Source organism: Nicotiana tabacum, chromosome 16 (genome assembly GCF_000715075.1).
Source record: "Nicotiana tabacum cultivar K326 chromosome 16, ASM71507v2, whole genome shotgun sequence".
Classification (NCBI taxonomy): domain Eukaryota; kingdom Viridiplantae; phylum Streptophyta; class Magnoliopsida; order Solanales; family Solanaceae; genus Nicotiana; species Nicotiana tabacum.
Genome location: NC_134095.1, coordinates 142,294,991 through 142,311,878, shown reverse-complemented (window position 1 = coordinate 142,311,878; position 16,888 = coordinate 142,294,991). Strand labels below are relative to the sequence as shown.

The 16,888-nt window shown below is 39.5% G+C and overlaps 1 protein-coding gene across 2 annotated transcripts; it reads right to left on the bottom strand.

Annotated features, from left to right (window-relative positions):
* Nucleotides 1–2,380: 2,380 nt before the first annotated feature.
* On the bottom strand, nt 2,381–15,168 carry LOC107804155 (RNA demethylase ALKBH10B-like). Of its 2 annotated transcripts, XM_075233389.1 has the most exons (8): nt 14,271–15,168; nt 8,279–8,395; nt 7,846–7,958; nt 7,428–7,545; nt 4,561–4,680; nt 4,365–4,477; nt 4,124–4,278; nt 2,381–3,442 (listed from the first exon to the last, which is right to left on the bottom strand). In XM_075233389.1, exons 1-8 carry the CDS (start codon nt 14,800–14,802, stop codon nt 2,809–2,811), a joined length of 1,902 nt encoding a protein of 633 aa, XP_075089490.1. In that variant the 5' UTR covers nt 14,803–15,168; the 3' UTR covers nt 2,381–2,808. The 2 variants fall into 2 exon arrangements, with proteins under 2 accessions (XP_075089490.1, XP_075089491.1); XM_075233390.1 differs by lacking the exon at nt 8,279–8,395 and having other exon boundaries at nt 14,271–15,162.
* Nucleotides 15,169–16,888: the final 1,720 nt, after the last annotated feature.

Here is a 16,888-nt window from a genome sequence, read left to right as displayed (position 1 = left end):
AAGAGAGAAAAAAAAACTAAAAAAAGAACTGGGGCAGGTCGTAATAAATGCCTTTAAGATTCTGCCAAACTAATTCCATTCAATCCTGGTGGTTTAATAGATCTCGCAAAAAATTTCAAGCTTACTATTTTTTTCAATTTGGGATCCATGACCGTCTCATTCAAATTTTAGAAGGGTAATAAGCAGAATGTTAAAAAAAATTGTTGACATTCGGCCTAAGGGGCAAAATGTCTCAAGAATAAATGCTCGAAAGGGTGTAAAGTGTCGCTTTCCAGACTTCTTGGATTTAATTAAATCATTTAACAAAAAGTGTACACTTATTTGGCTCCACTCTAATGTAGTCACTAGTGATGTCCTATTGTAGTATTGCACGACTTGAATAGGAAGCTCTTCTTTCTTTCTATAAGCAACTGTCAATAAATTTTCCGTTCTTAGAATTTAAATCCAAGACCAGACCACCACACGGCAGGAAATGTGTGACACCCTACACAAATTGCATATTCAAAAAAATATTGGGTACACAAGAAAGCAAGCCTTTAATCTCTAGTGTTGTGTTTTAAAATCAAATAAGCTTAAGCACAAAGCGTACAATATCACTAGTAGGCTCTGTGATGTTACAGATCATTGCAGGCAACCTCAGGCGATAGTGGGGCAAACCTCAACGTTCAACTGAATTAAGATGAATCTCGCATCTTTGAGATAATAGTAGAGCAAAACTCCGCAAGGAAGCTTAGTCCGTGAATGGGGTATACATATGTAACACCCAAGACAAATTCCACATCGATAGAACACAAGAGACATGACGGGTATATAAGGAAGCAAGCTTCTAAACCCTGTAACATGCGGGCGGGCCTAAGCACAAAGCATATGATATGAGTAATGGGCTAAACTATTACCATAAACGGGAGACTTTATGACCAGAGAATAACGCTGCTCAATTTCTATGTTTTGATTATGGGTGTTTAACGGGCTAACCGGGCCGGGCCGGGCCTCCATTGTTTGGACCCGTACAGGTTACGATCCGGACCGATTCCGGGTTGGTTCTTAACGGGTTCGGGTTCATCCGGGTAAAAACTGAATCGTACGGGTTACAGGTTGAGAGGGCCGAATTTAGTGTAATTTTAATATTATTTTTTTTGGAATTTTGTATAAATATTGTAATAAGTGCATTACAAAGTACTAACATAAAGAATACAATGGAAATTGGGAAAAAATGCACTTATTGCAAGTGCTACTTTTATTTCTTAATTCAAATTTCAAAGTTTCAAACTTACAAATTGAAAGGTTTACATTTTTTTCAACAAGTAAAATAGTATTTCAAGTATTTCAACCGATGTTACCACGAACAAACGTCAAGCAAGTATTTCAATTTTGAACTTCAATTGTTCAAAGTTCAAACTTCAAATGACAAAACACGATAAATTAAATTCAAGAAAAGAGAGCCAAATAATATTAGATTGAAGACTTGAAGTCTTGCAAATTGTAGAATGAGAGAAATTGAGATTGAGAAATGAGTATTGAGTGAATAAATGAAGAAGAGGGGGGGTATTTATAGTTTTAAAGAAGGTTAGTTTTGTAAATTGAAAAAGGGTTAAAAATTAAAAAAAAAAAATAGGCTATTTGTGCAATATTTCCGTTGGCCAACAGACCAAAACATGGTCTGACAGTTGCCAACGATCTGTGGGGCCCCCAAGTCCGAAAAATTTTAAAAAAAAAACTAGTCGTTTGAACCGGACCGGTTAACCCGTAAGAGTTACTATTCACTCTACCGGGTTCAACCGGTTCCGATTACCCGTTTGGGCCAGCTGAACCGCGCCAACCCCCCCAAACCCCCTTACCCAGCCCAGCCCAGCCCCTTATTACCGGTCCGAGCCGGTTTCGTGTTCTACCGGTCTGGGCCGGTCCGGAACCGGTCCAACCCAGCCCGTTTAACACCTTTAGTTTTGATTAAATCTTGAAAGGAACGAAAGAGAATGATCACAGGAAATCAACACAAGTGTTACCTCCTCCATCTCAGATAATAAGCTAAGAGATTATAGATTCTACTGACACAATATGACAACAAATAATCAGCTAAAAATTAACAGATTCTACACACAGGTTAATAGTGACAAGCACAAGAAGTGATATTGACACAATGATAGAACAGTTATTCTACTAGGACATTTTTACCTTCTGCTTGGCAGTAGTATTTGGCCCTAGCAGAAATGCAAGCTAATATGGTTTTATCAATTTCCATGTTAAATAGAGGTAAGAATATATTTTGATCGTCACAGACAAGGAAAAAGATTTTACCTGTCAAGCATCAGCATAGGAAAGAAAGTGTTTCAGACAACAGGAAAATTTGCAATGCAACCAAGGGGAGGAGTAAGAAAGCACCTAAAAGAAAATGTCCAAGTTCATTTTAGTATAAATATTTTAGCATACAAGTTTGCTGATCTCATATATGAGAACAGGGCAGCAGCTGACAGAAAGAAATCCTCATTACTTCTATTCAATGAGTTAAAATTTTCTGTGGAGCTATAATATAGTTTTGAAACTAAGTTCCTCATTTAATTTAATATACGAGATATATATATTTATGTTTGATAAGACAACAAAAAGGAAGAGCAAGCAAAGGGGATCATGGAGAACAGATAACTCCCTTCCTTTGCTCTACTGGATGTGTGAATGGCCGCTCTTTACATTTGGCTTCAAAACTCACTGCAGTTTCTAACCTAAAACTTTCCCTCCGACAAAACAGTCACCCTTTTTCTGTTCTGGTTCCTGCACTGCTTCAACTGGTTTACAAGCTGCTGAAATCAGCAGTTAGTGTTGTTCTTCATCAGCCACTGCTTTCTCTGCACCACTATCATCTATCTTTCCGTTGCACTCTTGTGTTTCTACTTCACTATCCATGTTATCTTTCAGAGAAGCGCCTGCATTGTCCTTTTCTGAGGAAGCTGGATTTTCAGCAGGATTGTTGCCAGTGGCTGAAGCTCCAGATCCTGGAGGAAGGAAAACGCCAGTGCCAGGGAGTGGAAGTCGTGGTGCGGGATGCCTAGGAGGGGGTGCTGCCCATCCACCTGAGGCAGGTGGAAGAGCAACTGGTGCAGGAAAAACCATAGGTGGTGCAACCGCAGCGGGAACAAAAATTGGCTGGATACCATTTGGAGGAGCTAGCTGTGAACGAACAGCTGGAACAGGTAATACGCCGGTTGTTGGCATGGAACCATAATGCTTGGGCCCAAAAGGATGACGGATATGATTTGGTGACCTGCTAGGAGGAGGGACCCACTGGGAGGCAGGACCTCCTGCTGATGAAGAGAAACGCTGACTATCACCAGACTTGAATCTTCTTGGCTGCACCTTTGTAAAGGTCACAAGTATACGCTGCTTACGGATGGATGGAATAGCATGTCTAGCAAAATCGGTTGATCTTCCCTGCATTACAAGTACGGATCTGTGCATTTTCATAGCAGAAAGATTAGTAGGTGATTAACCAAGAAAAACAATTAAACAGACAAAAGTAGCAAAGTGGAAAAGGAGGCAATGGAACATAAAGTACCACGTGTGTGTGTGTCTGTTATTTTCGCATTCTTAGTCCAAATAAGTGGGATAATCTTGATTTTGGTCTCATAGAAACACATTAATCCTTCTAGTAATTGTGTAACTAAGTGGATACGATTTGCTGTGGCTACTACAACTTTTAACCCTTCCCATTTGCTGCCAAGTCCATTAAGACTCTTTTCTGGTCCTAACTTGTCACCATCACAGCATTGCAAGTTACTGCAACCTCAAGTTATTTTAGGAAGGGGGGGTGAGGATTTGCAGTATTCAGTACAAAGTAATTGGAATAAGGGATGTTTGTGGAGGTTTGAGGAATGGATGGAAGGAACAAAAGACATGAAAAGTCCATGATATTGTTAAAACTTCTTTCCAATACCTATAGCAAAAGGACTAAATCTACCCATTGAATGCAATTTGAAGGTTTAATGTGCTAGGCTGGATAATGTAGCAACTTAATTTCGAACCAAGTTATATCAATGAAAAGTGCAATTTCCACTATACATGCACAAGACAAACTAGTAAATAAAACAAAAGATATAACAAACCAAACAACAAAGCCCGAGGAAAGGATTACCCTGGTGCAAAAGAAAGTTTGAGAGAGCCTCGATAATCGCCAGGATGGTCCGCACCAATCATCTTACCGAAAGTCATTTCACATTCTGTCAAGAACAACATAGCTACAGGCCGCCCGTACCAATAAGGCCACATATGAGGTTGTGAGTGGTCCCCCTACAATTACAAACAATGTATCAAGTCTGCTAAGCTTCCTAAACAAAATCGCCATGACCGTAAGAATTACAACTACTGCTTGTAACCTCATTGAAGATGTCAATAGTGCAAGCATCTGGCTTTGCAGTTAAAACTTGCATAGCACTTAGTCGTTCAATAGCATCTTGGAACAAGCTAGGAATCACTTCCATTTTCCGCTCTGCAAAATTTTGATTAACCACATAAATACACAAGAAAGCAAAGATATATAAGTTTACCCTATTTCATAAATGTTAAACATGCCTTTAAATGTTGCAAAGGCAGCTTCATCTTCAGGAGGTGCATCTGCAATGGGTAGGCCCAACTGGATCATCTCCCTTCCGTGCCCCTTCATCGGTCTCTTCGAGATTATAAATGTCTGCGCTGCTTGTCACAACATTTCTAATCATTGACATCTATATTAAGGCGTCAGATACAAAGGATAGCACTTCAATCACAAGAATCTAATATCCAGATGTGCTTTCTTAATTATTGCTCTTGCTCATCTAGCATTTGAAGAATTTAAGAATACTACAGGATGCACAGTACTCAGATATTTGGTAATAAAGTCTCTGTAATGGTAAACCAGCATAAAGCGCACACTGAAGCTGCATCTGTATGGCAATTGTTTTTCGACTGAGCGTTTTTCCCAGTTTATAGTAGTCCTAACGAGTAAAAGTGTTAGCCCCAAGAAAGTATTTCACACAAGTTTGGAGCAAACCACACCAGTTCTATTGTTTAAGGATGTAACTACATTCCTCTCTTCTATTACTACAAATAACGTGCTACATGCCCAGAGAAAATGTAAACCATTTTCAATTTTTACTACTAGTAGCAATCACCAGAGAACCATGCCCCAGAACAACCTCAGCTACTATCACGTGCTACTGAACTTTAGGTTCAACCAAAGACATTGAGGATTAGCATCCTAATCTTTTTATCAGTAGAAATACTTTTCTAATATAGAAGACTTCCTGAAAAAGTTACTTTATTACATTTTGTTTTAGATAAGAACGGACTAATCAAAGACGAAGATTAAGCAGATGAAAAAAAGAAGGAATAGTACAATGCAAAAACTGCATGATATAAAATATAAGAGACAAAGTAAAAGGACGAAGAAATGAATACATGACCTTAAATTTATGTAAAAGACCTAGAAATACCTGAGGGCAGAGGGCCAGCTAGCCTACAGTTCAGAACTCGGTGGATAATGGGTTGTCCCTCTACCCTTCTCCACACTTAAATACCGGCACTTTGTCTGTGGTAGAGTTCAAACATGTGAAGTGCACCTAATCCACACATCACATGTTTATTTGCTTTGTTCAACACTGTTATAAATAGCGCTCGCCTCTGCGCTAATAGTGTGAGGCGAGGCAATGCAAGGCAGTGTCGCTACAGACCCTCTGTTGCATTGGGTTTCAAAATAGCGCTCGCCTTAGCCTGTGTGGCGAGAGGCGACAGTGTCGCGAGAAGCGAGTTTAGCGTCGCTTTTAAAAAAAAAAGGGCAAAGATTAAACAAAAAGGGTCGCGATTAGGGCTTGACAACAGAGCTTCTTCAACTTCGAACAAAACAACAGAGCTTTATCTGAACTCGCGATTAGCCGATTAGGGCTCGCATTTACTGTGCCATCGTCTTCTTCATCTGAAAGCTTGAGGTTTCTGCCAAGTGCCATCTTCTTCTTCATCAAGTTTCTGCCATTGAAAGACCAGGTATGCTTCTCCGAGTTTCCTTTCTTTCTTCTTCTTTCTTCTTTCTTCTTTCTTCTTTCTTCTTTCTCCTTCTTCTTTCTATTTTTTTTCCTCTGTTTTTTGTCGAAAAGAACAGAAACAGAGGTCTGTTTTTGTGCTCTATTTTTCGAGCAAAATACAGGGGCTCCTTCCTTCCTCTTTCTTCTTCTCTAAATTTTTTTTTGGCTCTGTTTTGGCAAAATAACAGAGGCTTTTTCGAGTCCCTGTTATGGCAAAATAACAGAGGCTGCTGCTTCTCTTAACAAACACTCTGTTTTTTTCCAGGCCCTGTTTTGTTTGCCTTTTTTTCAATTATTGACTTATAGTCTACTATGAGTCTATGACTATCTATTGAGTCTTTAATTTTTGAATGATATATTTATTAATATATTATTGTTATTGAATTTTTAGTTATATGTATATAATATTTTATGTTTTTGTAAAAATTGTCGCTTCACATGAAAAAGGCGAGTGCTTCGCTATGCGCCTCACTTCACTGAAGCGGGCCCTCGTCGCTATTTGTCGCCGTACGCTATCCAAAACACTGGTTCAAGAAAAATAAATGTGAATTGGATATGCACACTAAAGTTGAAATCTATTATATTCTATTTTTTGGTAATTCAGCTTAATTTCGAAGTTCATCCTCAGGCGACTGAACATTACACTATTTCCCCCATTAATAGCAGAAAAACTCAATCCTGCATGGTCTAGCACTGACAATTCGGGATTTGCATTCAAAAGGCAGATTCAGAGTAAAAAAAAAAGCTAGCTTATGACTTAACTCCAGTGAAGGCATCGTTCGTAGTCTCCAATGATCTTGCTTCACATTCCAAGATAAATTCACCCTTAAAAAGAGTCATACATAACTTATCTCTATTAGAGACATTATTATTAGTGCAGCATGCTGACTATTGAAGTCTCACAACCTAACCAACAAACACACTCACTAAGGCAATCCATCCACAATATACTTCGCAGACGTCTTATTTCCCCAACAAACCTTTGATCATGCTCAGAAATAGTCTCAAAAGCAGGTCAGACACTTGGGTAATACATGCACACAACACATCTAATAAACCTGCATACAGTCTAAAAGAAAATATCTTTTTGATGGAGATATGAGATGCAAAGAGGATATATTTTACTGAGAAGCAACAGATGAGGAAATTCTGGCAAAAGGTGCGAAGTTATTTTCAATTATCCAGCATCCATGTCAACATCGTGTTGTCAGGTGTCTGTAAGTGGGTCCATCACACATATTCCTTCAGAACATTAATGTGCTTAAACCCAATTCAACCCCTCTCCTCCCCCTCCCAAACACCAAAACAAAACGAAGGGTAAAAAAGGAACTAGGACTTTTTTATTGTCACGTCACCACCCCAAACGCAGATTAAACTACTTACCAGAAAGCTGTCCTCTTCTCCCAGAAGCTCTCAAATCATTTACCAAAGTAACAAGTTTTGAAACTTCTGAACTGCTTAGCAGTTCCTCGTACAGTTTCATGCCATCAACAACATTAACCTACAGAAGACACCGCTGCATCTTAGTGTAAGAACAAAGAGATTTTAGTCTTGCACTTAAGTTTTTTATTTATATGTAGGATTTCAAATTGCACCAAGAAGGTGCTAATATGTACAGTAAAAAGACTTCTGATTCCCTTTTATGCAGGGAGTCCAACAGGTCAACAAAAGTATTACATGATAGGCAGTATTCAAATTACATCAAGAATACAAAAACTGTAATGTCCTAAACTTCACAAGATGTGTTGATGTATATTTGTTCTCAAATTCAAAAAGAAGGAGCTATAAATTTTATCATTACCGGTTTCCCATCGCATATCTCTGTAGCAACAAAAGTTTTTGGTACAATTGTAACATTCTGCTTCTCGTTTGGTACTTGGCTGGATCGGGATTCATTCTCCACATTCCAAGACCCTTAAAAGGTAAACATGCAAATGATATTGATTGAGGATTGTAGTTAGCTAAGATAAACAAGTAAAACGTAAACAAGACCATATTACAATCAATGTCCACAAACATAAACAGCACAGGTAGAAAACATAATTCCCTTAATAGAAGTAGTTGATATGGCTGATCGGGTTGATAAGGAGGGGGAGGGGGTTTGATAAGGAGGGGGGTGGATATGTTATATGGCTTATTAGTGAATTATAAAGCACGATGCACTCCTTAAAAATGCAGCTCGAACAAACAATCGAAATCTAAGAAGATCTCAATCAGAAAAATAAACTGCGTACCATCAGACTTTGAATCACGTTTATGATCAGTTTTGTCTATTTCACTTTGTGAGTCAGCAGCTTCTATGCAAACTGAACTCTTCATTGAGCTATTTCCTTCTGGATTTCCAAACAATTCTGTTTCATCGTAAATGAAAAAGAGAAAAAATTGTTTTCTTAGCTTAAGATGCATAAGAGAAGCTACAATAAACATTTACGCGTTTGCAATTAAAACGATGAACAAATTTTAGTTCATATGGATGTACTTTACTCTGGTTCACCCATTGGTTTGCGACGATGTGATAATAAGGAAGTTATACAATGTACAAAAACAAAAAGATAAGTAAGCCTTGCATCAAGTTAAAGGGATAAATTCCTTTCAAGTTCAGAATAATAACCATTACATGATCAAATGATTTCCTCAAAAAAATCTGATTAAGCTTGATCATGAGGTACCAATGGCCAGTTGAAGCATGTAGCTTTGGAAACAATTAAAAGATAGAATATGAGTCTAGGATATGCCAAAATTATTTTGCTAATTTTGAAGTGCATTCAATCATATGAAGCTAACTAAAGGCATTCATTATCCTTGCTTCAATCAAGATTCTGTCATCCTAACTATCTTGACAGAATAATCTGCAAGGCCCGAATTATATCGATACCACAAGATACAAGCTCCAAGACTCTTCCCAGTGTCCAATTGCCTTATGGATGATAAAACTATAAAGTATCTCAGCAAAAGAAGCAATCCCCCCACCCCCTAGGCTATGCACAGAGAAGAGGGATCACCGGACCCCGCTAAACTCGGCAAAATTCTAGATATATATGTGCATATATGTTGAACACGTTTATATATTTTGCTGATGGAGCACTAGTTGAGCAGTCAGCTCATGTGCCCCGCCACATTCAAATCCTGGGTCCACCTCTGCCCCACCCCCTCACACTGACAATAAAATATCCTAGCATTAGAACTTCTTCGATTCACACTCAATAGCTTGAACACATAACTGCAAGCACTGTTGCAGTTTAACCTTGAGATGTCCGCAATACCCTTGCAACCATCAGTTAAACTTGTTAACTCGCATAGCAATAAATGCATATTCTGCTCCGAAATATTTTGAAACACCTAGTAAAAACTAAAAGATTAAGGAGCAGTCCCAGCTTGAAAAGGGTGGACCAGATATTTTTCAAACCAGGACACAAATGAAATGAGAAAAACTCACCTCGTTGTGGGCAGTTATTATGTGGTCAGTCTCACAAAATATTCGGATTCACAGATGATTTCACATATCCTAAAGTGGAAATTATGGTTTTTAACAAGCAGCACTCAATCTGCCTCTCCATTATTTAACATAACCCCTTACTAAATAGGTAATAGCAAATTACATTACACTCTTATTAAGGGAAACTAACAAATATCATTATCATTAAATGGTGATAAATCCAAATCTCCACAACTCACGAATGCCAATTTGCTAAATTATTAATAATCACCTTATCTTGTCTCTTAACCAGTAAATAGAAAAGTAAGCAAAGATTCTGAAATTTAACACTTTCCTAATAGCTGATCTATTTCAATTTAGTAATCACTAAAGACCCTATAGAATCACATATTCCTTCAATCAATAAATTCCAACGAACACTCCTTTAATCAGAACACAAATATAAAAAGGTTTAAGTTATGTGCATTGGCGCTGTAAAAAATAATTGCAAGCAACTTATTTACTAAGCATTCATTGGTAACCTACCTTATTGGATTTTTAGCTGCTACCTAGTACCTTATTGTGTCGGTGGTGCAAGATCTAGAATTCAAGAAACGCCAATCTGGGTTTCTTAAATCTGGGTTTGTAATTTCAAGAAACGCCTACCAACTCTGCATCTTTTGCAACCTTTTAGCTCTCATTTGCTACAGGAGGGGCCTCCCAGTGGTAGCGGTGACAACCCCCGGCTTTGTTTGTCTTCCTTGTGTTGTGTGTGTATTTCAGGTTAGGGACTCTTGGTGAGCGAGACGCGCGGGTGCAAACAAAAGGAACAACCCCGACAAGGGTCAGCAGGAGTTGGATGCGAACGTGCTAAGTGGACGCAACTTCGACATATATTCCAAGACAACTCCCAGGTTCTACCGGCGGGACTTGGTACCTCCCGTTTTTCATTGTCCCCTTCATTGTGTTAGTTAAGTTGTTGCAGTCATAGTTCATATTAGTGTATCCATTGTATTAGTGAGCTAATTAGTTGTAGCCTGTCTTTGCCTATCTTGGTCCATTGCTTTGGGTGTGTTATTGATTCCCCTTAGTCTGTCATAGGTATAGTGGCTGTGGTCTGGGATGGTCGAGTGAGGTCATGTCCTCGGGGGAGGGTGGGAGGTAGGGCAGGGGTTAGGGGGTGCGCCGGGAGGCAAGAGAGGTAAAAGGAATAGGGGTGCCTATAGGTTAAGAATCGGGTCATGGAACGTAGGTACATTGACAGGTAAGTCTATAGAGTTGGCGAAGATTCTCCAGAAGAGGAGGGTCAACATAGCGTGTGTCCAGGAGACAAGGTGGGTAGGGTCGAGTGCGAGGGATGCAGACGGGTATAAACTTTGGTACTCAGGAGTCGAGAGAGGTAAGAATGAAGTAGGTATCTTGGTGGATAGGGAACTTAGAGAGTCTGTGGTTGAAGTTAGACGAGTGAATGATAGATTGATGGTTATTAAGTTGGTGGTTGGAGAGTACACCCTGAACGTCATTAGCGCTTATGCGCCGCATGCGGGCCTATCTGAAGAGGTTAAACAGGGCTTCTGGGAGGGGATATATGAGATTGTGCGCCAGGTCCCGCCTGCCGAGAAGCTATTCATAGAAGGGGATTTCAATGGTCATATTGGGGCAAGCGCAGGTGGTTATGGCGAGGTGCATGGAGGACTTGGCTTTGGGGAGAGGAACGGAGGAGGTACCACGCTGTTGGACTTCGCCAAGGCTTTTGGGTTGGTGATTGCGAACTCTAGATTTCCGAAGAGGAGAGAGCATTTGGTTACTTTTCAAAATGGGGTAGCGAAGACTCAAATTGACTATCTTCTCCTCAGGAGGTGTGACATGCGGTTTGTGTAAGGATTGCAAGGTGATTCCGAGCGAGGCACTCGCGACACAACATAGACTCTTGGTGATAGATGTTGGTATTAGGTTATCGAGGAGGAAACGGTCTGCTCGGGGATCACCGAGAATCAGGTGGGGAGCCTTGACTAAGGATAAAGCCCAAGAGTTGGAGTGTCGGTTGCTGGCTATGGGAGCTTGGAGGAGCAGTGGGGACGCAAACACTATGTGGTCAGCAACAGCAGACTGTATAAGGGCGTCTGCGAGAGAGGTGTTAGGGGTCTCGACTGGTGTATCTGGTAGGCATAAAGGTGACTGGTGGTGGAATGAAGTGGTCCAAGGTAAAGTGGAAGCGAAGAAGGCGGCATACCTGAAGTTAGTGGGGAGCATAGGTGAGGAGGAGAGGCGAGTGTGCATGGAGAGATATAAGGTAGCTAGGAAAGAAGCTAAATTGTCGGTCACAGAGGCGAAGACTGCAGCTTATAGCCGTATGTACGAGGAACTAGGGGAAAAGGGCGGGGAGAAGAAGTTATTTCGGCTGTCCAAGTTGAGAGAGAGGAAGGCTCGAGATTTGGACCAAGTGAGATGCATCAAGGACGAGGATGGTAGGATACTGGTGGAAGATGCCCAGATTAAGAGGAGATGGCAAACTTACTTCCACAGACTTCTGAATGAAAAAGGGGATCGGGATATTGTGCTAGGCGAATTGGAGCATTCCGTGAGTCACCGGAACTTCGGGCACTGCAGGCGTATCAAGGTTGAGGAGGTCGTGGGGGCTATGCGTAGGATGAGTAGGGGAAGAGCAACCGGACCAGACGAGATTCCAGTGGAATTTTGGAAGGGTGTAGGGAGAACAGGTTTAGAGTGGTTGACTGGGTTGTTTAATGTTATTTTCAAGGCAAAGAGGATGCCAGACGAGTGGAGGTGGAGTACGGTGGTCCCATTGTACAAGAACAAAGGTGATATCCAGAGTTGTAATAATTATAGGGGTATCAAATTACTGAGTCATACCATGAAAGTATGGGAGAGGGTCGTTGAAGCAAGGGTGAGGATGACAGTGTCTATATCAGACAACCAGTTCGGGTTCATGCCGGGTCGTTCAACCCCAGAAGCTATACACCTTGTTAGGAAGTTGGTGGAACTGTACAGAGAGAGAAAGAAGGATTTGCACATGGTGTTTATTGACTTGGAGAAAGCGTATGACAAGGTTCCTAGAGAAGTTCTATGGAGATGCTTGGAGGTAAAAAGTGTGTCGATTCCCTATATTATGGCGATTAGGGACATGTATGATGGGGCTAAGACTCGGGTTAGGACGGTAGGAGGCGACTCTGAGCACTTTCCGGTTGAAATGGGGTTACACCAAGGCTCTGCGCTCAGTCCATTCTTATTCGCACAGGTGATGGATGCGTTAACAAACCATATACAGGGGGAGGTGCCATGGTGCATGCTATTTGCCGATGACATAGTTCTGATCGATGAGTCACGAACCGGTGTTAACGAGAGACTGAAAGTTTGGAGACATACTCTTGAGTCTAAAGGTTTCAAGCTGAGTAGAACGAAGACGGAATACTTGGAGTGTATTTTCAGCACTGAGCCGGGGGAAGTGGGCGTGGATGTGAGGCTTGAATCACAAGTTATCCCAAGTAGAGGAAGCTTCAAGTACCTTGGGTCAGTTATCCATGGGGAGGGGAGATTGATGAAGATGTCAAACACCGTATTGGGGTAGGATGGATGAAGTGGAGGTTAGCATCCGGAGTTTTGTGTGACAAAAGAGTGCCAACAATACTCAAAGGTAAGTTCTATAAAGCGGTGGTTAGACCGGCCATGATGTATGGGGCGGAGTGTTGGCCTGTTAAGATCTCACATATCCAAAAGATGAAAGTAGCTGAAATGAGAATGTTGAGGTGGATGTGCGGGCACACCAGGATGGACAAGATTAAAATGATGATATTCGGGAGAAGGTGCACGTGGCTCCCATTGATGACAAGATGCGAGAAGCGCGACTCAGATGGTTCGGGCATGTAATGAGGAGAAGCCCAGATGCTCCAGTGAGGAGGTGTGAGCAGCTGGTTATGGAGGACACGAGAAGAGGTAGAGGGCGGCCTAAGAAGTATTGGGGAGAAGTGATCAGGCAGGATATGGCGAGACTTCAGATTTCCGAAGACATAACACTTGATAGAAATTTGTGGAGGTCGAGTATTACAGTTGTAGGCTAGGAGCTAGTTGAGTCTTGCGTTACTTTGTTCCATTGTGAGCCTAGTCTGGTAAGGTTTTAATCGAAAATTACTAGGGGCATTGTCGTGTCTTAATATTTCCTCTTTTCGGTGCTAGATCTATTTACTAGCCATCATTTCTACCTTGTATTTTTCTTATGCATTTTAGGTTTCTATTTTTCCTATGATCTCTATGGTGAAACTAATATTCTCCCCTTTTGTTTTTCTTGTTTTTCTTATTATCTTGAGCCGAGGGTCTTTCGGAAACAGCCTCTCTACCCCTTTGGGGTAGGGGTAAGGTCTGCATACATACTACCCTCCCCAGACCCCACTTGTGGGATTTTCCTGGGTTGTTGTTGTTGTTGTTGTTGTCGTCATTGGTAACCTACAATATATGGCAAGTTTACCTACTACAAAAGGTTAAATAACACTGGTGTTATAGCAGATTACTCATCATTTATTTTAGCTTACTAATTATTGTTTAACAAATAGAATTTCCTTTTAAGTAACCTGATTGTGTAAATCTTTTCTACACTTCCAGTGCATAGTACTTAAACTAAGGACTTTCCAAATATATGATCAATTTCAACTTAGTAATCACTAAAGACCCTATAGAATCACATAGTCCTTCAATCGATAAATTCCCAGTAACACTCCTTTAATCACAACAATATAAACACCATCATATCTAATACATAAAAAAAGGAAAACATGGCAAGCATTGCATAATCTCACCTTTCTTCTCCCCTTGCTTCACATCTATTTCTTTTTCTATAACATCAATCTTTCCGACCCCATTCGATTTACTATAAAACTCTTTACTATTAGCATCCATAGAAAAATTATGACCCTCACTTCTCCAACCCCCTCCTCCTCCTCCTCCTCTAGACCCCCCACCATTCCTCTTATTATTAAAACCCCCTTTTTGCTGCTTCCTCCACTCAACCTGATGCAATGCATAGATCACTTCAGCTACTGAAAAGTACTGCTGCATATGCAACACAGTGCTCCAATTCCCTCTCCTTTGTTGTACACATCCAATTACACCATCATATTCACCTGGCTGCTCACCTACTAACCTTAAATGATGACACAAAGCATCAATTATAGCATTTGCTGCTGCAAATTCACCTCTTAACCATGATATAAACCCATCCCTTTCATCACCCATAAACCACTGCTGCTGATGTGGCGGTGGTGCCACCGCCTCTCCTCCACCACCGCCGTGCATTTTCTCCGGAACCAACGTGGCATTTCCCGATTGCATTGTTAACGTGTCTAGTACTATCTATTACTATAACTATTAATTATTATTAATTTTTTTTAATAGATCTGGAAAAAAAGGGGGGGTTGTTGTAAATAGCAAAATAAATATGGGAATGTTGAATTCTTGAATTTTTTGGTTACACCCAGAAAATAAGACAATGTGTGAGATGGTGCTGAGAGTGTAGATCTGAAGAAGGTCACTGTGTGAAGATCTACAAAGGGTTTGAAGAAGAATTTGGCTTAATGAGCACGCGTATGTTTTTCTTTTTTCTAGTCCTAAAAATGGTGGTTTCTTTGTGGGTTTCTGTTTTTGACTCACTCTCAGACTCTATTTAGGAATTCAGGTTCCTTTTTGTTTGTTTGTTTTGCTTTTTCACCTTTCTCTTTTATTTTTATTTTTATTTTTATTTTTTACTTTGTGTTTTCAATGGTCCAAGATGTCTACTGGTACTAGTCTACTCTACAATGTGATTGGAGGTGGGCTCAGAGTTTTTGAGGCAGGAAGAATCTAGAAGAATATTCTGAAAACTATTTAATGGTTTTTTTCCTTAAGTTTTATTCATCTTGATTTAAAATGCTTTGGATATTTTCACAAACACTATTATTCGATTTTTACTTTTGAGCTTGATTAGTTCGAATTCTTTAGAAAGTCCATTTTAAAAGTAAAGCGCTCCCTGCCAACTCTATTTCCTAGAGCTTGAAAGCAAACTTATCGAGCTTGATTAGTTTGAATTCTTTAGAAAGTCCACTTTTAAAAGTAAAACTCTCCTGCCAACTTTATTTCCTAGAGCTTGAAAGCAACCTTTCGTCATATAAGAGATTTCACCACAACATTTGGTGATTATTTATATTTTTAGAATTTAAACCTTTGTGATAAATATAATGGTTTAGTTGTTATTATGCAAGATAATTAGGGTAGTGCAGTACACAGGGTATTTTCTATTCACGCAATGTCCGGAAAAGGGTTGTATCATAACGTTTATAATGTAGACAGTCTACCCTAACACAAGTATTAATGGTTGCTTCCACACTCGAACCCGTGATCTATAGATCGTACAGAGACAACTTTACCGTTGCTCCAGGACTCCCTTTGTTATTATGCAAGATATGTTTAATATTGTATCTTAATAAAGAATAACTGTGATTTTGAAGAATTTTATTCGAAACTCCGAGTTATTTATTTTTGTAGAAATGAAATAACCCTAAAAAAAAGTATATAATGGTATATATAATTGGTTCATAAGGATGACATCAACTAATTTCAGGTTGAGGTGTCTAATTAATAAGTTGTCATATTCAATAATTCTTTCTCTATGACATTATCCCCGCCTAACTTTGCCATTTAGATGAAGTACAATTATATCAAGTGGTGTCAAATTTAGTGGTGTCTTGTTTGAAATTGTCGTTAGGGATATAGTATATATGCTCTAGCCAATCTCATATTTGATGATGTGAACATATTTTTGTGAACGTTATTCGATATAAAAATATATGGCATTCTTTTATCATAGTTATTATTAATTGTTTGATTAACTTGATAAGGTCCTTAATTAAATTTTGAGACTTGTCATCGTGATAGAGATTATGATAATGAGAGCAAAGTCTCTTACAATTTAATTTAAATTTGTTCTTGATTGTAGGATTATTAATTTAGACACTAGTAATCCGATTAGATCAATATTTATGTGATCGTATTTATGGGATAAAGATTAGTTGATCTCATTAATTAAATCACATAGATAGATGATGCATATAGAGATATGATTCATTGAACCGGCTTATTGGATAATTCCTAATGGTTAGAATTATCATAAACTGTCAGTAAGATATTCTCTTGAAGAATGTGATGTAAGAATTTCCTTTGACCTGAGATTGTCATAATAATTGATAAGTTATTTGTTGTGCTTTAATATTAGACATCTTTGGCCTTAGGGCGATAGTTGAAAGGATATTGGGTACGATGGAATACTTGTAGAATTAGTGATTCATCAAGATGAAATCTGTCAACTCTTGGTAATGAGTTTAAGCTCCATGTTGTCATGAATTATAAATGACCAAATTAAAACCTTGGCCAGGGCAATTGAATA

Coding starts and splice junctions, on each gene's coding strand:
- LOC107804155 (XM_075233389.1), bottom strand. CDS start 14,802: ATGCAATCGGGAAATGCCACGTTGGTTCCGGAGAAAATGCACGGCGGT. Junction 4,681..7,427: donor GAGAAGAGGACAGCTTTCTG/GTAAGTAGTTTA, acceptor TGTGACAAGCAG/CGCAGACATTTATAATCTCG. Junction 4,478..4,560: donor TGCCTTTGCAACATTTAAAG/GCATGTTTAACA, acceptor AAAATTTTGCAG/AGCGGAAAATGGAAGTGATT.